Genomic DNA, 21289 nt, shown 5'->3' with positions numbered 1-21289 from the left:
GGGACTGTGCGACCCCACCAGCCTCGCATCCACTAGGGCTCTTACTGAGCAAGGCTGGGTGGGCGAGGACAACTCAGCTCTCCAGGCAAGAATGAGACCTCGGTGAGCATTTTAAAAGCCAAGTCAAGGACACGGGGCCCTGGGCTGGGGCATGTATCTGGCTTTCTTCGGGCGAACAAACAGCCCCTCCCTCCCTGCCTCTCCCCCCAGGCTCTAACGTGGCAAAGCCCCCCGGGGGTAGAGCTGCGTGGCCCCCAGGGCTCACTGTGACCTGAGCAAGGCCAGGAGGACCCATCCCGGCCAGGCTCCAGCTGACACTGCCTCCCCGTGCCCTGCTGGCCCAGAAGCTCACCTTCCAACCTCTTGCTGGCTCTAGGCCACTCACCGGAGGAATGGAGAGAGCAGGATGTCGCCCCTCTAAAAAACCTCCGCCTGGCCTCTTCTTGGTCTCCCTTATTCTGGCCCACACCTCTTTTCCAACTCAGCGCTCCTGCTCCAAAAAGGCTGGGGGCCCTCCGTGCTGGTGTCCTCCCTCCCCCCAGAGCCTTTCTCCTTGGAGTGTCGAGGGAGGGAAAGGTGGCTGAGCCCGGCCGAGAGAGGAGGCGTGCGCAAGGGCACGTGCCTCAGGGAGTGCCTGCCTGCCCTGTGTCCCTGCCTGGGGGGGGTTGCTCACAGTGGCCGAGCGCCCAGTGGGGTCCTGGCAGCACCCCCGGGCACCCCGGGCAGCGGGCCTAGTGCTTGCAGGTGTATATCAGCTCCTCCCGCACGCACTGCTGGCACTCCACGTAGCAACACCACTGCACCTGGCAGTGGCAGGAGAAGGCCACCAGGCGGCTCTGGGTGTCGTAGCCCCGCCCGCAGCACAGGCTGCTGCAGCTGGCCTCCCGCGAACACACCCGGCCCGCCGTACCCGGCGAGTACTTGCTGGGCCGGCAGAAACTGGGCGAGTCTTCCATGTAGACCAGGTCCCCGGGCCGCGGGGCCAGGCCCTTGGTGGGGCTGCCCGGCCGGGCGGGGACCCACAGCTGCAGGCGGCCCAAGGCCTCGTTGGTGGCGCTGGACACCTTGACGGCAGAGTCATAGCGCAGCTTGAGTGCCTGTCCCGTCTCGCGGAAGGGGGAGAGCTGCTTCCAGCAGGTGCGCACGGCGCAGGAGCCTGACACGCCGTGGCACTTACACGTGGTCCTGAGGCCACTCTTCACAGCCTGCCAGGAGAGACAGAGTGCAGGTGTGGCCGGGGGCCCGGAGCCCACGGCGCCAACCCTCCCCCAGAGCGTAGACCCCAGCAGGGATGTGGCAGCAGGATGGGCAAGAGACAGCGGAAGGGGGCAAATAGGACCCGAGCTAACCCACGTGCCACCTTTGTGCAAACTAGCTCAAGGCCACCCTTCTGCTGGGCCACTGTGCCTTGGGGAGAGCAGTATGAGCCAGATCTCAGCCTCTGCTCCTTCCCTTGGCCCAGAGTCCTTGTGGCGTACACAGCTTGCACAACTGAACGCAGCATACCTACACAGAGTCAGCAGTGAGGACACAGAAGTCAGTGTCCTCAAGAACTGGAAGCCAGGCCTCTCTTAGCCTCTGACCCCGATAGACTCAGAAACTTTTTATTTACCCTCCGGTCTCCTACTACTGTATGCCTCTGCTAAGCCCCTTCCCTTCTCTGGGCCTCCTCCGTCTTTCCATCTGTAGAATGGAGGACATGGGGGTGTTGGACCAGATCAAAGTTTTCAAACTACGTTGGCTTCTAGGACGTCCAGGAAAGCCTGTCCTGGGAATGGAGACCCTTCTCCAAACCTGTTTTGGCCTCATCAGGGCCCAGTCCCAAGCCTGGCTCCCACTTCCTGCTTAGCCCACAATGGTTCCCAGGACCCTTCCCTCCTTCCTGGCACCCGGTAAGGGCATGCTGGTGGAAGGAATGGGGCTCCCGCGGGGACGGCTGCGTGTGTGCTGAGGGGCCTGCTGCGGACCTGGCCGGTTGCACGGGCACCCGGGCTGGGGCAGGGGCAGGGCTCTGGCTCCAGGAAACATGCTCACCTTGATGCCCACATGGGTGTTGTGAGCATCCGCCCGGGCCCTCAGGTCTTTGCTTCCTCTCTTGGGCCCCAGGAAGTTGCTCAGGAACTTGGTGCTGTACTTGAGGTTGTCACCACACACGCCCCACTGCCAGGCCTGCCGGCTCTCCAGGCCCAGAGAGTCGTCACAGGTGCAGCGCTCCATGCGGCCGGCGCTGCAGGCCCGGGCCAGGGTGTGGGTGAGGGCGGCCGAGGACACTGCGTACAGGAAGGCCGTCTCCTTGAAACCTGGGCCAGGCACCCGGGGGATCCCGGAGGGAGGAGGAGAGAGGGCTCAGAGGCTGCCCTTTGCCCTCTGAGGACTGAAGAGGATGGTGGGGGTGCCGTGATGAGCCCGAGGAGGGTCGTGTGGACCTGAGGACATGGCTCGGGGCAGCCTCCTGTCACCTGTCCCTTAGGCTCCAGCTGCAGGCTGCCCTTTCCATAGAACTTTCAGATTCACTGTGGAGTATATGCCTGATTCCCAGGGCAGCAGACAGCGCTTATTGCCTCTAGAGGAGGACATGAAGATGCAAAGAGAGGTGACTTGGGCACCTGGTGAGGGGCAGAGCTGAGGCCAAACCACTGACCTTGACTCCAAGTCAAGGGGCGGGCAGACTGGACCAACCCGTTTCTGAGGTCCCTGATGCCCTGGGTGTTGTGGGCATCAGGATGCTGCTTAAACATCACTTTCTGCTACCTGCTCGTGCAGCAGACCCACTGAGAAGTGACTTGGGGTCTCCTGCCTGACTTGTTCAGGGCTGATCACCCCACCCCCTGCCAGGAACATCGCTACTCCCTTACTCTTGCTGGGGCATGGCCCAAACCCAGCTGCCCTCTGCCTGCACTCCAGGGTCCCTGGGTGCCAGTAACCGTGGTGGGAAAGTAGCATCAGCTCCATCCTGGGCCCTCCCCAGCCGTGGAGAGCAGCTGGCCTAGGAGGGGCCTGGCTCCTCCTATAGACCATCACTGCCTTTTTCTAAACGGCCCCTGCTACTTGGCGACAGAGTCACACACCGCCGACCTCCTTCCCCCTGGGGCTGTATGCTCTCCGAGGCCAGCGGGGTGGGTTCAGCTCTGTGCTTCCAGCATCCAGCCCAGTGGCCGGCTCGCTGCGAGCCTCACCAGATGCTTAGTGAATGAAGTGTGGAGGGACGCAGGGAGCGGGGAAGAAGGTGGGGTGTGAATGGAAGGAGAGGAAGGACCGATGGACCAATGGATGCGATGAACAAAGTCACGGGTGAATGAAGGAACACATGAATTTGGCCCGTCTCAGGTTATTTGGCCCACTGTTACCCGCCCTCCATCCTTACACGTTCTTGCCCCGTGTTTGCGTGTGTGTGAGTGTGCACGTGCGTGCAGGAAGCTGAGGGAGGGGACTGGGGGACCACCCGTCTCATCTGTGGACTCCTCCTCAATCCAGGAATAGGCTGTGCTTCCTATGCTCCCGGGTCCCCCTTGCTCCTCTACTTGCCCCAAACCGAGGGAAAAGGCAGGGCCTCGTTAACTCCCAAGTCTTCTCCTGCGGACTATACTAGGTTCACGAGGGCAGCGTGGCCGGGGGTGGGGGGGGCAGGAAGGGGCCTCCTCCCCAGCCATCCTCCTCCCCAGCAGTCCTCCCCCACCAGTCATCTCCCCCCATCCCCGACCCAGCCCTCCTCCCTACCTCTCTTGAGCAGGCCCGTCCTCCCCTCCAGGCTGCAGTTCCAGCGCTCGTGTCGGAACTGAAACTGGCACTCGAGCAGGCTGAGGTGGGCAGCGTCCTGCAGGGTCTCGGCCAGGCCGGGCTCCCTCCGGCAGAGCTGCTTCTGCCGCCGGGACAGCTTCAGCAGGTCGCACTGCTTCAGGTGGGCCCCACCCTGTGCGGGGGCCTCGGCGGTGCCCAGCCCTGGGAAGGGCGTCAGGACCTCCCGCCCAGTCAGGCTAGGGGGGAGCGAGAGAGGGAGACAGTGACCTTTGGGGGTCCTGATGGGAGGAGGCGGTAGGGAGGACAGGGGACAAGCAAGGGGTTAGGAGGTTCTCTCATGGGGCTTCATTTGTTCCCTGCTGGGTGGCGGGCCAGCCCCATGCACTTATGAGCCCATCTTTAGAGTAGGAAACCCAAGTGCTTGGAATAAGATCTCGTGCCCAAGGTTTCCAGATGCCAACGTCTCTGTTCTTCTTAGCCATTCCATTTCCCAAACGTGCCCAATCATAAAACTCATCTGGGTGCTTATTAAAAGTATAGATGCCCACGATCCACATTTGGCAATCCCGATCCTATAGGTCTGGAGGGCAGCCCTGGGATCTGTATCCACCATGTACTTTGTGCAATGTCCCTGGTTAGGGACGTTTGGGAAATACTGCATATAGTATTGGCTGCCGCCTGGAGGGGAGAGCCACGTTTCTTGGAGGGGGAAGGCAGACGTAGGGAGGTGCCGGGCAAACACTCCACAATTTCCCTGATAGCCTTCTCTCCCTCAGGTTATATAATAATGCTCCCCAGGTAATCCTGTGCCCGCCCAACCTGTTTCCACAATTCCCAGCTAGACCTTCAACCTTCTGACCACTCAGTGCCTGTTACAAAGAGATGCGTAGGGAATACCTGGATGGAAGGAAAGAAGGAAGAAGGAAGGAAGGAAGGACGGACGGATGGATGGACAGATGAACTGACAGATGGGTGGGTGAATTTCCATCATGCCATCCCCTCCAGACTTCCTGTTCTACTATATCTGAAGTCTGTGGATTCTGAAGTCAGGCTGCCACTTCCTTAACCCTGTCACCTTGAAGCCTTGATTTTTCTCCTCCGGGAAGTGGAAAGAGGGATCCCTTCCCTCTCCTGCGGCTGCTGGGAGGATTGTACAGAAAGTACCAAACATGGTGCCTGGGACACACTGGTCCACCTTTCCACTGGCTAGAGTATGTCAAAATTCTTTCCTCTCACATGATGCTTTATTCTTTAATCTGGGCAGATCGTCCCTTTGTCCAGATAAGGAAATAAGGTTTTATGGAGAGGCAGGTCCTGGCCTGAGCCATAACACAGATGAGCAGCAAGGGATGAACTACTATTAGAGCTCACCTTCCCTCTCCCCAGCAGCCCTCTGTCCTGGCCCCTGCTGGCCCTCAGCATGGGTAGAATATCCGCCATTCCAGGAGAGGCCCACTCCCCCTGGAGCCGAGGACACGGCTCTCCTGTTTGGAGCCACCTGACCCAGCCTGGACATCTGGCTGGATGCCACACTGCCCCAGGGAGAGTATGGGTTCTGGCCAGGCCCCAGGTGCCCCCAGAAAATGCCCGTAGATTCTACATCCATCAGATGCAGCCAACCCAGTGTGGAGCCTATCTCGGAAACCTCTGAGCAGAGACAGATGCTATCAGGCTCCTCCTGGCCCAGCCTGGCCCTAGGCTCCCCTGCTAGACAGGGTGAGGGCTGGGACCTGTTAAACATTAATCTGGGGGCAAATGGGTAAATTTCCGGTCCACCAGGTCTACACCCAAGCCCCTCCCTGCAGCCTGGCAGGAAACCCTTAGAGCCTGACCCTTGGCAGGCAGGTCCAGATGTCAGCTCTCGCCGAGGAGGCCCCACCCTGCCTGGCTTCCAGTAGGAAGGGCGCAAAGGGAATGGGAGCCAATGAGTCCCGCAAATGTTCTCCTCCCCACAGCAGGTGCTGGTGTGAGGGAAAACTCTGCTCACGCCCGTCCTGCATTTCAGAAATTGGGACCTCCCTCATAGCAGCTGGTGGACAGTTGAGAGAACAGGCAGGGAGTGATGGGAATTGGGACCAATGGGTCTGCATATCCTTCCAGGTCTGTCTCAGATGCCATCCCAAGAATAATAGCTATGATTATTATATCATTAGAGCTACATCTTATACTTTCTGTTATATAATTTAGATCATCTCTATCAGGTTTTGAGTCCTTATTACTAGGACCTTTAAATTGCAGATACCTGCTGAGTTGGCTGCCCACTGGTTGTTCCTGTCTGCCTGGTTACCCTGTGGCTGACCATTTTAAACCACGTGACCTGCTGCTCCAACCTCGTGATTGGACCAATGAGGATCACATGACTCAAGCTGGGCCAATCAGTTCTTTCTCTGGGAATTTGGAATTTGAATTAAGTTGCACATACAGTTGGTTTCTCTTTCTTTTTTTCTTTCTTTCTTTGGGTGATTGGGCCTGTCACTCAGGAGATAAAAAGAAGAACCTGGTCCAGAGGGAGAGCAAAACAATGAACCAAACACATGGAGAGAAGCAGAGGTGAGAGTGGGAGGGAGAATTTGGGGAGCTTTTCAGTCCCAGCCCTAGAGTCTTCTTGTGGGCAGCTGTGTTCTTGCCCTCGACACTCCTGTCTCTAGTACGGTGTTAAGGCTTGGAGTGGTTGTCTAACCAAGGGTGCTCTCACTGATCATGACCTTTGGACAGCAGTGAAGGACCAGCATGCCCCATCCTGAACCTGGAAGCCAGGCTCAACAAATACCCTCTCTCCCAGCCATTCGCCCCTATTTTTTTTTAATTTTGTGTAATAGACCCTGTGATTGATGGCCCCAGAAAAAGTCCAGTATAAAGTCGGTTAATTTTATTAGCAGTAATGACACTTAGTAGCGATTAATGGTCAGGAAAGGCAGCCAACCGCACAGAGGCCTCGGGCCACAGTGGGCCCTGGTCTGTCCAGGGCTGCTCTCAGAGAAGACTCCCCTGGGACCGCCTGAGGAGCCCCCTCAGGGCCTTCCAAGATAGCTGGGGGATCTTCCAGGACCCAGTTTCCTTTTTCTTGATTTCCTATGTTGTGGCTGGGGTCAAATTTCCTTTGAGGAAATAGTGCCATGACAACAAATTTAGAAAACCCCTTATTCCCTCAAATGGTGTTTGTCAGCTTTAACCTCCACAGACCTGTCCCTTAGTATCTGCCAGGGAAGCCTTCTTCCCGGACCTCAGAAGAATTCTAGCCATCGCGGGTTCCCATCCATTTCAGGGTCTGTGGGCCTGATCCCCTCCCCTTGAAGAACCCACATTCCCTGGCACCCCAAGCCTGAGAACCCCCCCCCCAGCCTCTCTGCAAAATCTTAATTGCCCACATGTCAGTTGGGCCCCGTGGGGGTAGGATGTACACCTGGAAAAGATCAAGTGAGCTTCGTCAGATGTACAAATCCAGACAAAATTTGGAGTTTTCATAAAGACACAGTCTTGCAGTCAGGTCAGACGCTCTCCACCGAACAAGTAGCCAGGGTTCTGAGCTCAGGAGCAGGGAATGAACACTCTGTGAAGTTTCTAGTTGCTCTTCTGGGCTGTGGGATGAGTTCCTCCAGGGTTCTGCCTGACTCAAGGGCTCCTGGGCCATCTGGGTTCATGCCACCCCCAGCAGGCTCTATTTGCTTCGGCCCAGCACGTCTCCCCCTTTCCTGCTTCCAGCCAAGCTTCCCCAAACTGACTTCCAGCCCCTCTTCTCCTCGACAAAAGCAACAATCGCATGTGACCAGCTCCATTCTCCTCCCTTCTTTGCCTCTAGCCTGTGATCCTCTGCTCTCTGCATCCTCAGACCAAGGCCTTAGTTTAATAACAAGACCAGAAGTCCTCACCCCTATACAGCAAGACGTCTCTGGCTTTGACTCCAGCCCCGGCTGTTCCCTGGGCCACCTTGTCTCCTCCCAGGGTGGGAAAAGTCAAGGCTGCCCCTCGGGACTTCACCTCACATACACCCCTACCCCCAGATCTCCTCTGCCCGCTCCCGGCTCTTCCTGCCCTCGCCTCCTTTCACTCCCCAATGCTCATCCCATCCACAGTTTGGGCTGAACTTGCCCCACCTGGGATGACCCTGAAGGAAGGAAAAGAAGGTTCTCCCAGAATTTGAAACAAGTGTCCCAGGAGGCTGCTTTGGTTTACCTTCAACAGGACCCCAGTCATCACCAAGCCCCAGAGAGAAAAATGGAGCTCACCTTGCACTAATCACCCACCACCTGCTGGAGTAGGGGACCCAAGAGCCTCAGGCCCCCAAAGCTGTTCTGGCCTGGGCGATCTGGTCCCAGGTCTGCCCTCGCTCACTGGTGACGCTGGGAACGTCAACTCTCCTGCTGAACTCATTCCATCTAACAAATACACACTGGCTAGTGGGAGAGCATGATGGGACCAGACTGCCCGGCTTCAAATCCCGCCTCCACCTCTTACTAGCCAAAGCACCTCGGGCACCTTGGACAAAGCACTTCTCTGTGCCTCACTTATAAAATGCAGGTCACCACAGCACCTACCTCGCAGGACTATCTGGAGGATTAAATGAGTTGGCACTTGCATGGGGCTTAGAACAGTGCCTGACACATAGTAAGCTCCAGAGACGTGTCATTCCCCAGCACTCACTATGTGCCAGGTGCCATGCTGGCCTCGAGGACGCACTCCTGCCCCTGAGTTTTTGGTCTAGAAGGAACTTGCTTGGACTCAGCAGTACTCCAGATTCTCCCAAGGCCCCAAGAAGCAGAAGAGAGGCTGAGGTGAGAACCTGACCTTGGTCTAGGCTGGCCTAGGATGGCCAGCCCCACCCTACCTGTAGTAAGAGTCCTGAGGGGTGGGGAGGAGGCAGGAGGAAGGTCCCCAGAGCACTTCTGGCTGGTCAGGGTAGGTTGGGAGGGGAGACCAGGCAGGTGTTGTGCATTTCCCATCACTTGGGGGCGCCTCAGGCGCTGTTCTCCCCCCACCCCCTTTTGTTTCTGCTTGAGAAGTTCTGATGGTTCCAGAGGAGGTCACCACCAGGATGTGGGTGAATGAGTGGGGGGGTGGTGTAGGACAAGGCTGGAGGTTCCCAGGGCACCAGGTAATGCCAGCCTGTCTAGACCCTTAGCTGGAGGGGCCAGGAGCTGTGCCTGGCACCAGGGACCATGCCAACTGTGGGCAGCTGCCTGGGAACAAGGAAAGCCTTGCCCTGCCTGGAGCATTGGACTTGGACCTGGAAAAACCCCATTAGATGCTCCCGATAAGAGGCTTCCGCTGCAGGGCCATTTGCATGGTAAGTGCTCCTTTGTGCTTTCATCTCAAACATCTCAGCGCACCTCACAGCCCTCACTAAATCCCCCTATACATCCACCCAGCCTACCCCTTCCCAGGGCTCTCCACCACCCATCTCTTCCCAGCAGGGAGATTGCTGAGGGCAGTGCCTGGCCCTGGAAGAGAGAGCATTTGGCTCCTCTGCAGAGAGGGGGTACCCTCAACACCCACTCCAAGCTTCTCTCCCCGCTTTCTGTCATGCTGAGGAGCCCCCAGCATACGCTGATGAGGAGCGCACATTCCCTCCATCCTTCAGACTCCTTTCTCCTCTCCTGGATTCCATGTCAACCTCATGCCTCCTCCAAGACTGCGTCCTTAATGAGCAACCTGGCCGAGTCGCCAGTTGTCATATCCTACCTCTACTCCTTTTTTTTTTTAAGATGATTTATTTATTTCTTTATTTGAGAGATGGAGAGAATGAGCAGGGCCAAGGGCAGAGGGAGAGGAGGGGAGAAGCAGGCTTCCCAAAGCAGGGAACCTGACGTGGGGCTCAATCCCAGGACTCTGGGATCACGACCTGAACTGAAGGCAGACGCTTAACCGACTGAGCCACCCAGGTGCCCGCCCCGACTCCTACAAGCTCCAGCCCCCTTCACTCACTCCTTCCTTAAATATAAATATCAATGACTTTATTGAGGGTCAGCTTCAGGCCAGGTCTCCCCACGGAAGACTGAAAGACACAAAAGATCACTCACCACCTCCCTGTCGCGGGTCCCCCTCAGCCCCTCCTGGCTCTACCCCCCTTTTCCTCCCCAGCTCTTAAGTTCAGGACTCCATGAACTTAGCTTGAGGACCGAATCTGGGCACCACCTCCCCCCTAGAGCTCATCCCCAGAGCCTCATGCCCCGCCCCAGCACAGCCCTGGCTCCGAGAGAAAAGAGCGGCCCAGCTGTGGGCTTTGTCTCTCCCAGAGCAGCTCCACTTCCTGTCTGCAGCCGCTGAGGATGGCATCTCGGCAGACGTGTGCTCACAGCTAAGTGGGCAGCAAGCAGCCTGCCCAGCAAGCACGCTTTGCATCTCAACAGTCTCTGTATTTTGAGCTTGGCTGGTGCAACATCTGCAGAGGAAATGTTTCCCCCTCCTCCTTCCTGTCTCTTTCCCTCTCCACTCAGGCTCAGGCAGAAGCCCGAGAGGGGAAGCCTTCATCCCCAGCATGCATGGATCGGGTGGCACAGTGACCACCGAGGGTCCCCGTGTGCAGGGGGCTCCCTCATCTCTAGAGACCTGAGATTAGGAACATCTCCCCCAGCTCCCTGGCTGGGTCCCAATGCACACCACTTGAAGCACTATATTTTAAGGCTGGAGAAGACCTTTAAGATCACCCAGGCCAGAGGTTTTTGCCCTGATAGCTCCTGAGAGGTATTCTAGAGGTTTCTGGGACAAGCAGGAAGGCAAGGGGTTTGCCAAGGGTGCAGGTCTCTGCTTTGACCTGTCTGGTGCCCTGGGAGTTCATGTAATATTTATTGCCTAAGGTGACCCGCTGAGTTAGTGGCAGGACAGGGATGGGATTCCTGATTGTTTCTGTCACGCGTGGCAGGTTCTGCTTTCAGTTTCACTGCAACACTTCAGGGAAGTAAAATCAGCACCACCACAGCAAAGTTCCAGGATGAAAGAACACAAGACGGGTAGGTATGAAAGAAAGGCAATCTGGTCAGGACTCCTCTGGGCTCCTGGGCAGCTAAAGAGAGAGAAGTATGCTTTGTTTAAAAGACTGCTTTTTCCTGGTCTAAACCTCAGCTTCTTTTTGGCTAAAAATTAGAAATAAAGTTTAAAGAAGTGACCTGCTTATTCATACTAAAGTGTGAGAGTCTGATACAATATTAGTGCCTGAGAACCTACTTTGCGAGATAGAAGGAAGATCATAGGAGAGGATCTAGGATCATGAAGAAACTGAGGAGGAAGGGGAAGCTTAGAGCAAGGATGGGGTGGGTAGAGAAAAGAGAGGCTAGAAGCCTTAAAACAAGCTTCCCCAGCTTCTTGGGTTCACAAGCCCAGCTCTGACCCAGGGGAGGAGTAGTTTAAGGGATACAGAGTGGGGACTGCAGGAAAAGGCAAGTAGTTACTAAGAATGTCTCTTCTTGTGGTGGCCAACACTCCCACCTGGTTGTGCCCCAACCTTGAAACCCTGGCTCCTAGGCTGGGTAACTTCGACCAAGTTATTGAACCGTATGTAGTACGTTGACCAACTAGCCAGCTGGGCAGGCTCTGGAGTGGTCACCCTCTTCCCCACCGGTGGCCAGGCAGGCTCAGGCTAAGCTGGGGGCCCTGGAAGAACCAGGCCCCTGGGGAACGACCTGTGTGTGATCCTTGTGTGATGAGGGTAGTTCACTGTTGGTGGCTGCTCTGGGCAGAGATGTCCCAAGCTGCCTGTTCTATCTGTCCTCCTCCAGGGCCCAGGGGTGGTCCACACCACCACACCTCTCCTTGTCAGCTCCAAGGACAGCAGGAGCTTCCCAACCTGGTGAAGGAGCCACGTCCTGAATGTGCCTAGGGAACACCTGAGTGGTCAGGACGGCCCTCAGGGATGAAGCTCTAAGGGGCTTCCTTGGGAATAGAGCAGCACCCTCCCCCCCACTACCACCAACACCACAGCAGGACCAGGACATCTTTCCACCTTGGAATGTCCTGCACTCAGAGCCAGGCGCAGCTGTAGCAGAGGGTCCATCCCCTCCGGCTGTCGTTTTTGGTTTTGTTTTTTTTTTTTCCTTTTTCTTTGCATTCTCTCATTTTTTCAGATATAACATCCTTAGTTCTGTGTGGTTGACACTCTTTTCTTCCTCCTCAGAGCTGCACAGACTCTCCAAGTAGCCTGTAAGCCCCTGGCAGAGGTCCTGGTTTCTTTTACCCTGAGGTCTGCTGTCCCTAGCTCAGACAATTCTCCACCCCAAGCACATACTCCTCAGACACCGGCTGGCTGCGTAAATCCCTTAGATGTCCACCCCCAGGAGGAGAGTATAGCTCTAGGCTGACCCTCAGCCTCCCCCAGGCCCATTTCCACACCCCGACCTCCCTGCTCTCTGACTCCCAAGCTGCAGGGGCCACCCGGCCCCGAACACCCCCAACCTTCGCAAGTTCGGCCCTGCGGGCTCTGGGGGGCGTGGCTCTGGAGGGGTCGGTCTGAGGCCACGCCCTCCCGGGCCCTCCGACTCTGATCACCGGCGCGTGCTCTCCCCAGGGCCTGATGGGGCTTTCAGTCTGACCCTGACTCCGCCGGCCGGCCGCAGGCTCAACCCCTGTGGGGACTGGGAGAGCCAGGTCTGTTCCCTCCCGACCTCAGTTCCTTGGGACAAGCAGTGCCAGGCACCTGAAGCCTCCCTTTGATACCCAGTGAGGACCCGACAAGAACTTGGCCCAAAAGTCTTTCTTTAAACCTCAGCTTGCACAACCTCTAGTGGTGACACGTGCTGAAAATTTACCCTAGGTTCACAGACCTTCCTTCATAATTCCAGCTCTAGGAAGCTCAACCACTAAAGATTTTTATGCAGTTATGGTGAATTCCTACGGCAGCAAGTCCTGACCTGAACCCAGATGCAAATAGTTTATGGTCTGACCGTTTATCCCCACATGTAGATATTTTCCTGCAAAAATAATAAAGTGTCTGATTATGGGGTGCTGCCCTAGACATGGTATACACATTATATTACCCTTCTAAAATTCAAAAATTCTTGAATTCTGACATGACCTGGCATTAAAGCGAATGTAACTATCAAGAAAGCAGGCCTTCTCTGCTCTTGCCCTAAAACCAGTCTCTTTAGAATTTCCAGGACTCTGGGGGCGCCTGGCTGGCTCAGTGGGTAAAGAATGTGACTCTTGATCTCCAGGTAGTGAGTTCAAGCCCCATGTTGGGTGTAGTACTTATTAAAAAAAAAAAAAAAAAATTCCAGGACTCTGAAAATGGTGGTTTAAACCTATTCTTGCTCTTTGAGACTCTCCACCCTTCCCCTTCAGTCCTCATCTCTCCAGTGAGGGGGCTTGAGGCAGCTGTCCTACCCCCCAATTCATCCTGGCTGCCACCAGGATTCCCACAGAAGGCCAGTTGTGGCTGACTTCTAGAATCCAACAGAGGCAAGTCTCTGCTTTCTGCTTTGTTTCTACTTCCTATCCTGACAGCGGCCAGGTCATGACAAAGCAGAGTGTGCTCGAGAAGCAAGAGCAAACAGGAGATGGAAGAGCAAATACGATGGGGCAGAGGGAGATTCTGGGGGAGAGGAAGGGCCCACGAGAGGGAGAGGGGCTGCCCATCTAGACATTCACTGTGAACCATGAAGCAGTGTTAGTGACTGTAGGGGGCTCAGCCAACAACAGGGCCCCAAGACCCTTGCCTAAAGGGAGCTATGCATGAATCAAAGACATCAGCACATGAAAAGAATGGGTAGCAAAGCAAGAGATTAAGACCAGCAGTGCAAAAGATGGCTAGGTCATATGCCAGGGGAAGGATGTGGGTGACAGAGGGGAAGGCTCAAGGGTCAGAGCTGCCCACAGGGGTGGGGCACAGAGGCAGCAGGAGGTGGGAATGATGACAAGGTTGGCTCTGGATGCTGACAGGCCACAATTCAAACTTCAGTGTTGCCAACCACTAGCTGGGTGACTTTGGGCAAGGCACTTGGCCTCTCTGAGCTTTTTCCCCATTCACCTGTATAAAGAAAATTCTACCAGCACCTCCTGCCTGGGATGTCACAATGGATTAATGAGATCATGCACATAAAATGCTGAGCATGGAAAGGATTTGAATTATACAGTGATGGGGGCAAAAATGAAGAGAGAAAGAAACATGGGACATCGAAGATGCTCCTAACTTGGGAGGCTTTAAAACCAGATCATTAGATTTCTTGAACTCTTTATACATGGATAGCATTTCAGCAGTTTATATGCACTTATTTAACTATAACAACCCTACAGGTTAAGGATTAGCCCATTTTAATAGATGAGAAAACTGAGGTTGGAGCAGTTAACCGACTTGGGGCGCCTGGTGCCTCAGTTGGTTCAGCAGTGGCCTTTGGCTCAGGTCATGATCCCAGGGTCCTGGGATCAAGTTCCACAGTGGGCTCCCTGTTCAGCGAGGAGTCTGCTTCTCCCACTCTCTCTGCTGCTCCCCCTGCTCGTGCTCTCTCTCTCAAATAAATAAATAAAATCTTAAAAAAAAAAAAAAAAGAACAGTTAACTGACTTGCCTTGAGTCACATTAATAAATGGTTGGGTGGACGATCTGAACTCAATCTATGTAACTCCAAGTCCAGTGCTCCTTACATTGTAGCAGGGCCTCAGGCTACCTCTCTCCCTGCTTACAGTGATGCTAGGGTGGGGTCACCCTCAGTGTACCTGGCCCACCTCCTCCTGAGCCCAACTTCTACCTGAGCACATAATCCTAAAGGCCCCTGGACCTCTCTGGCTTACAGGATTCCAGCCTCGGAGTCCCCCTGCTTGCCTGCCCTCCTTAGCCTTCAAAAATCCATCACTCTCCATGAGGAGGCTGATTTGACCCTGAGCCCAACTACAGAGCCCAACTCCTCCTCAGGGGTGGGGGTTACAGCTCAGCCAGGCACAAGCCGGCCTAAATTCCTTCCCCAAACACAATGATTCTTATCAGTGATGTTTGGCTTTCAATCTACCACCCAAAGCAGTAAAATTTCTTTTACCCTTTCCTCCCTCCAACGCTGTTTTTGTCGGGACCCAATCAATTTCTAAAAAAAAAAAAAAAAATGTATTTAAGTCAAATCAATACCATCCAAATACAAAAAACACTTAGGAATGTTTTTCAATATGTGTACAGCCTATACGCTGAAAATTACAAAGCATTGCTGAAAGAAATTTTAAAAGCCCTAAATAAAGAAGATATGCCTGTTATAAAGTAGATTCAATATTGTTGGAATGTTGAGCTTCTAATAAACTGACTTACAGATTCAATGCAGTCCCAAACAAAACCCAGCGGACTTTCCTATAGATATTGATAAGCTGATTCTAAAATTTATGTGGAAATATAAAGGACCTAGACTAGCCAAAAGAACCTTTTAAAAAGATTTATTTATTTATGTATTTATCTTAGAGAGGAAGATGGGGGGGGACAGAGGCAGAGAAAGAGGGGGAAAGAGAGTCCTGAAGCAGACTTCCTGCTGAGCATGGAGTCCAGTGCAGGGCTCTATCCCAGGACCTGAGATCTTGGCCTCAGCTGAAATCAAGAGACACAAGATTAACCAACTGAGCCACCTGGGGGCCCCAAAACAATTTTGAAAGAAAAAAAAAGAGAGAGAGAGGGTACTTAGAGTTCTTGGTTTCAAGCCTACTATAGCTACTGTAATCCAGACTATATGGTATTTGTATAAGGATAAACATATAGGTAAATGGAACAGAATAAAGAGTCCAGAAATAGAATTTCAAATGTTGATTCAATTAATTTGCAACAAAAATGGCAATAGAGAAAGGACCATCTTTTCAGCAAATGTGCTGGAACAAGTGGATGTCCACATGGAAAACAATAAACTTTGACCCTGACCTTACACAATTCACATAAATTAACTCAAAAGGAACAAACAGACCTAAGTGCAAAAGCTAAAACTATAAAGTTTCTGGAAGAAAACATAAGAAGAAATCTTTACAACCTCTGAGTAGACCGAGATTTCTTGGGCAGGACACAAAAAATCATAAACCATACAAGAAGTTGTAAACTGTACTTCATCAAAATTAAAAACTTCTGTTCTTCATAAGATTCCAATAAGAAAATTAAAAGGCAAAGGGTGCCTGGGTGGCCCAGTTTTCAAGTGTCTGTCTTCAGCTCAGGTCATGATCCCAGGGTGCTGGGATCGAGCCCCATATCAAGCTCTCTGCTTGATGGGAAGCCTGCTTCTCCCTCTCCCACTCCCCCTGCTTGTGTTTCCTCTCTCACTGTGTCTCCCTCTGTCAAATAAATAAACAACTGATTTAAAGAAAAGAAAATTAAAAGGCAAGCCAAAGATATGGATAAAATATTGCCAATACTTTCTGACAAAGGACCTGGATCCAAAATATACAAAGAACACTTACAACTCAACAAGAAGAAGAACCCGATGAAAAAAAGATATTCAGATGACTAACATGCAGGTGCAAAAATGTTCAACACATGGAGTGCCTGTGTGGTAAAAAGTCAGTTAAAAGTCCTGGTTTGGGCTCAAGTCCTGATCTCAGGATCATGAGATGGATAGAACCCCGCATCAGGCCCTGCACTCAGCACACTGTCTGCTTGAGATTCTCTCTCTCTCTGCCCCTCCTGATCATGCTCTCTCTTTCTCTCTCTCTCTCAAATAAATAAATAAATCTTTTTAAAAAGTGTTCAATACACCATTCATTAGTGTGAAAATGCAAATTAAGACCACAATGAGATATCAATATACATCCACTAAAACAGATGAAAATTATGACTGCCAGTCACTGACAAGAGTACGGAGTAATTGGAACTTTCAGACATTGCGTAAAATGGTACAATCACTTTGGAATATTATTTGACTGTTTCTTATGAAGTTAAACATAGGCATACCATATGCTGCAACAGTCAGATCCTAGGTATTTATCCAAGAGAAATAAAAACATAAGTCCACTATGTACATGTACACAAATGCTTATATGAAGCTTTATTTGGAATAGCTCCAGGGGCGCCTGGGTGGCTCTGTCATTAAGCATCTGCCTTTGGCTCAGGTCATGATCTCAGGGTCCTGGGATCAAGTCTGGCATCAGATTCCCTGCTCAGTGGGGAGCCTGATTCTCCCTTTCCCACTCCCTCTGCTTGTGTTCCCTCTCTCGTTGTGTCCTCTCTCAAATAAATAAACAATCTTAAAAGAAAAAAGAAGGAATAGCTCCAAACTGGAAACAATCCAGATGTCTATCAACTGGTAAATGAAGAAACATACGATGGTATGTCCATACGGTGGAATACTACTCAGCAGTAAAAAGGAATGTGCTACTAATGTATGTCACAACGTGGATGAATCTTAAAAACATTATTTTGAGGGGTGCCTGGGTGGCTCAGTGGGTTAAAGCCTCTGCCTTTGGCTCAGGTCATGATCCCAGGGTCCTAAATTCGAGCCCCACATCGGGCTCTCTGCTCTGTGGGGAGCCTGCTTCCTCCTCTCTCTCTCTCTCTCTCTCTGTTTCTCTGCCTACTTGTGATCCCTGTCAAATAAATTTAAAAAATCCAAATAAAAAATTAAAAAAATAAAAAAGTCTAAAAAGACAACAACATTATTTTGAGCAAAACAATTCAGACACAAAGGCTATGTACCAGATGATTCCATTAATGCGAACATCTACAATGGGCCAAACTGATGTATAAGGACAGAAGGCAGAGAAGTGATGATCCGAGGCTGGTTGGGGAGGGCTTACTGCAAAGGAGCACAGGGATCCTTTGGGCTGATGGAAGTGTTCCATGCAGTAATTATGGTGGTGTTTACACAAGGCTATGCATTTGTTAAAACCTGAACTGTGCGCTTGGAATGCACGCATTTTACTGCATGTAATGTTGATCAGAGAAAACGCAGCAGGTTGAGTTTTGCTTTCTTCATGATGATGCCACCTCCATGTGCCAAGAAGATGGTCAGAGCCCCAGCTACCACCAAAAGTGAGCCCGTACAGGCACCCAGTCAGGCCCCTTTTCATCCATCATTTCAGCAAAGCCTCGCATCAGCCTTTAAGATAGGTATTACCATCACCGAAAGCTCAGCAAGGTTAAGACCTTCGCCTGAAGCCACATAGCTAGCAAGACAAAAGGCCGGGATTTAAATTCAGGTCTGACTCTGAAGACTGTGCTTTCATAAACTTTTCCGTACCATCTGTAGAGAGGAAAGGAACCTAGCCAGTGCAGAGGTCACACGTTTTAAAAGCATCCCCGAAGTCTATCAGGATTTACAAAGCTGTATCCACAGGAAGGACTTGGGAGTTATCAACCCATCGGGATGACTTAAAGACTGGATCGGGGGACAAGGCCTGTCATGGGCTCTACTTGTCACATAATACAGTGCATGTTCATTTATAAAACACCACACCAGTCGGGGCACCTGGGTGGCTCAGTGGGTTAAAACACCACACCAGGCCTCCCAAGCATCCAAGCCAGAACATGAGGTGTTGAGCAATCTGAGATTTCCAGGCCAGGATCAGCCAATTAGAATTAGGGAAACTCAGGACCTCCAGGTGCTATAGACCTTGGAGGCAAGTGACCTATACAAGTAACCAAGCAGGGGAGGGGGCCACCCTCTCCCTTGCCCCTCTCCCCCGGCTTTACCCTCTGTAGCTCCTTGTAGCTGCTTCTGCCCTGAATGATCACACAGTATTTGCTCTCCCAACTGTTGCCTGGAGGGCAGAGAGCCCAGACTGGGGGAAGAATCTGGTTTCTGTCCTGCCTCTCCCACTGATTTGCTATGTGGCATAGGGTAAATCTCTGAACGTTTCTGATCCTTGGTTTCCTTTGGGGAACTATTTACCCCATCCTATAGACCTCAAGAATGGCTCTGGGGATCAGAGGAGAGAGGGGCTGTATGATTTGTAAACGGCAATTCTGAATTAGATCATGTTCAGCAACACCAGAATTCAGCTCTAGGTTGCTGGCTTACTGCAGTATGGGGATGATGGCGGTTTCATTTGAAAAATGGGAATAATCATACATGACCCACTTGAAACAGGGGGGTGGGCCAGAAATGCTTCAGGGCATATCCGGCTCTTAGGTCTATGATTCTGTGATTCCAAAGACCCCCAGAATATTGGTCTCACCTGCTCTCCTGGTGTTTGAATTTTCTTTTATCAAATGCCCAAACATTCCATCTTATAACTGGAAATGATATTTGAAGTGCAAATGACCCAGAGAAAGGAGAAACACATTTCCTCCCATTCTCACTATAGTGTGGATGACTGATATAGGATTCCTTCCAGAGAGCAAATTCTAATGAGAAGCTGGAGAATCTGGCCTACCTGAGTCCCATTAGTGCTTTCTCAATGAGAACTCAGGCTGAATCCTGTCCATTCTCTGAGACTAAATACATAAGAGCCCAAGGCCCCAGTTTTAGCTTATTCTCCAAGTATTTGTGTCCCCACCCACGCCCCGGCTCACAAGCCTCAAATTCTACCCCTGTGCGCTGCCACAAATTACTTTCCCTTCCAACCACACCAGCCAGGGTGGTCCAGGCCTTCTGGAGCCCCTCTCTTCTCACCCCATCTGGCCTTGACCCCACCCCCAACCCCAAAACCCAAACAAAGAATTATGGAAACGAGCTGATGTCCAAAAGGATGCAGGTGCATTTGTCCTCTTGCTCTCCATCCAGCTCAGACACCCCTGTCAGGGCTGGGATACCAAGCTACTATATCTCATCTCCTCACTGATAATAATAACTGGCATTAGCTGAGCATTCACTATGTGCTAGATGCTATACTAAGTGGTTTCCATGCACTAACCCATATAGCGTCTATATGAAATTGGCACTACCATCCTCATTTTACAGATGAGAAACTGAGACACAGAGAGGTTAAGTGACTTGGCCAAGAGCAAGGGCTAGCAAGTAGCGGGGTTGGGCATTGTATCCAAAGTCTGTGCCCTAGCCATTTTATCCAGCCTGCGGAGGCAGCAGCAGTGCCTCCAAGCCTGAAATCATTGTCAAGCAAACACGTTTGCGCACTGCTCTCCAGGTGGAAACAGAGGCTCAGTTCTATCAAGTTCACCTCCTTCTTTGTACAAAAGGGCCACTGAGGCCCAGAAGCTGCTCTTCCCCGGTCATCAGCAAGCTGAGCTCAGAGCTAGGGTCTGGGCTGACCTGCCTACACCACCCCACCCCACCCCCTTATATATCAGGAGAGGCCACTACTCACAGCCAAGGCACGTTTTCAACCAGGGTCATGACCCGGAAATTAGCCCACAGCCCTTAGTTCTGCCTGTGCCGGGACTTCTCAGATCCTTACTCCCCTCCCTGGCAGGTCCTTAAGAACAGTCTCTGGCAGGTCACTGGCTTGATGTGTTTTCTTGCCTTTGCTTTAGTCAGACTGTAAACCTCAGTGAAGATCACAAAAAATGACAAGATGAAAGTAACAGCCTGTACTTATTTGGAGCAAGCGTTAGGTGGAGGTCATGTGAGTACCTTCGCGCCCACGACCCCAGCTCCCACCCAGGTCCCTAAGTCAGAGGAGGAGGGTCAGAGGAGGGACAAGTGCCCTGTAACTCAGTGCACTGCGTTCACTCCCTGCTCCTCCCGCTCTCCCCTCTTGGTGTCTCCCCAACTCTGAGCCTCCTTTTCCAATCATGTACCTCTCCTCCCTTCTCACTCTTGGTCATTCCCCCCCAGAATTCACCCGACGCCAAGTCTGAGACTTGGCTGGGCTTCCCTAGCGGAAGATTCCCTTCCGCATCTCCAGTTCACACCCCCCACCCGCCCGAGGTCCGCATTCCCCCGGTATCCACGCGATCCCCGCCCCCCGCCGGGGCAACAACCCACCCCGCTCAGCCACCCAGCCTGCAGGGTCTGCGTTCCGCAGGGGGAAGGCAGAGGGTGGAGAGAGAGCCCGGGGCGAGGGCTGCGGCTGGACAGAGACCAGGTTACGAGCAGACATGGCACAGAGTGAGGATCCTGAGAGGGCATCGGAGCGCGGGAGGGACGCCTGGACTGGCAGGGACTGGACGCGCCGCGCGGATGGGGCCAGGGTCCGAAACGTGCCCAGGGTCCGGGAGCTCGCGCCGGGGTCCGAGGCCCGGCGGAGTGGGCGGGATGAGGTCTCGGGCAGGGCGGGGTGGGAAGGGCGGTGGCGAAGAGGACCGAGAGTGGGACACCAGACGGGGCGATCGGTGCCGGAGCCGGGGAAGTCAGAGACGGAGCTCGAGACGCGAACTCTGACAGCGAGCCGGGACTGGGACCCCCCGGGAGCTAAGGTCTGAGTTCGAGGTCCCGTCGCGCCAGGGGCCAGCGGAGGGGAAAAGTTGTCCCTGTTCTAGCCGCAGGAGTGGAGGCAGGCTGGCCGGGGACGCGGGCGGGGGGCGCGGCGGGCACTGACCCGAAGTAGGCAGCGGCGGCGGCGGCGGGCAGCGCCAGCAGGCAGAGCGAGGCCAGGGCCAACGCGGGCGGGGGGCGCATGGTGCCGGCGGCTCGGCGCCCTGTCGCATCTCCTCGCGCCGCTCAGCGCTCGCAGCGCCGCCACCAGCAGCCCGTGGGGCTTTAAAGCCCCGAGGGGCGGAGCGGGGGTGGGGGAGGGAGCGCCGCTGGCTGCACCCCCCCGGGCGGTGAGCCCCCCGC

General features: G+C 53.4%; 1 protein-coding gene across 1 annotated transcript; it reads right to left on the bottom strand.

Moving 5' to 3' along the window:
* Positions 1 to 502: 502 nt before the first annotated feature.
* Positions 503 to 21176, bottom strand: WNT9B (Wnt family member 9B). Its single transcript, XM_032870956.1, has 4 exons — positions 21051 to 21176; positions 3718 to 3974; positions 2035 to 2300; positions 503 to 1205 (listed from the first exon to the last, which is right to left on the bottom strand). Exons 1-4 carry the CDS (start codon positions 21128 to 21130, stop codon positions 732 to 734), a joined length of 1077 nt encoding a protein of 358 aa, XP_032726847.1. The 5' UTR covers positions 21131 to 21176; the 3' UTR covers positions 503 to 731.
* Between the last annotated feature and the right edge of the window lie 113 nt (positions 21177 to 21289).

Source organism: Lontra canadensis, unplaced genomic scaffold (genome assembly GCF_010015895.1).
Source record: "Lontra canadensis isolate GAN:19392208 unplaced genomic scaffold, GSC_riverotter_1.0 scaffold41, whole genome shotgun sequence".
NCBI classification, from domain to species: domain Eukaryota; kingdom Metazoa; phylum Chordata; class Mammalia; order Carnivora; family Mustelidae; genus Lontra; species Lontra canadensis.
This window is presented reverse-complemented; position numbering and strand designations above follow the sequence as displayed.

Bases quoted from the DNA above. Each gene is read 5' to 3' on its own strand.
- WNT9B (XM_032870956.1), bottom strand. From the start codon at position 21,130: ATGCGCCCCCCGCCCGCGTTGGCCCTGGCCTCGCTCTGCCTGCTGGCG. The intron at 3,975-21,050 runs GTCAGTGCCCGC...GCTCCCCCCTAG, and splicing joins GCCGCCGCTGCCTACTTCGG to CCTGACTGGGCGGGAGGTCC. The intron at 2,301-3,717 runs GTAGGGAGGAGG...TGCCTGGCCCAG, and splicing joins GACGGGCCTGCTCAAGAGAG to GTTTCAAGGAGACGGCCTTC.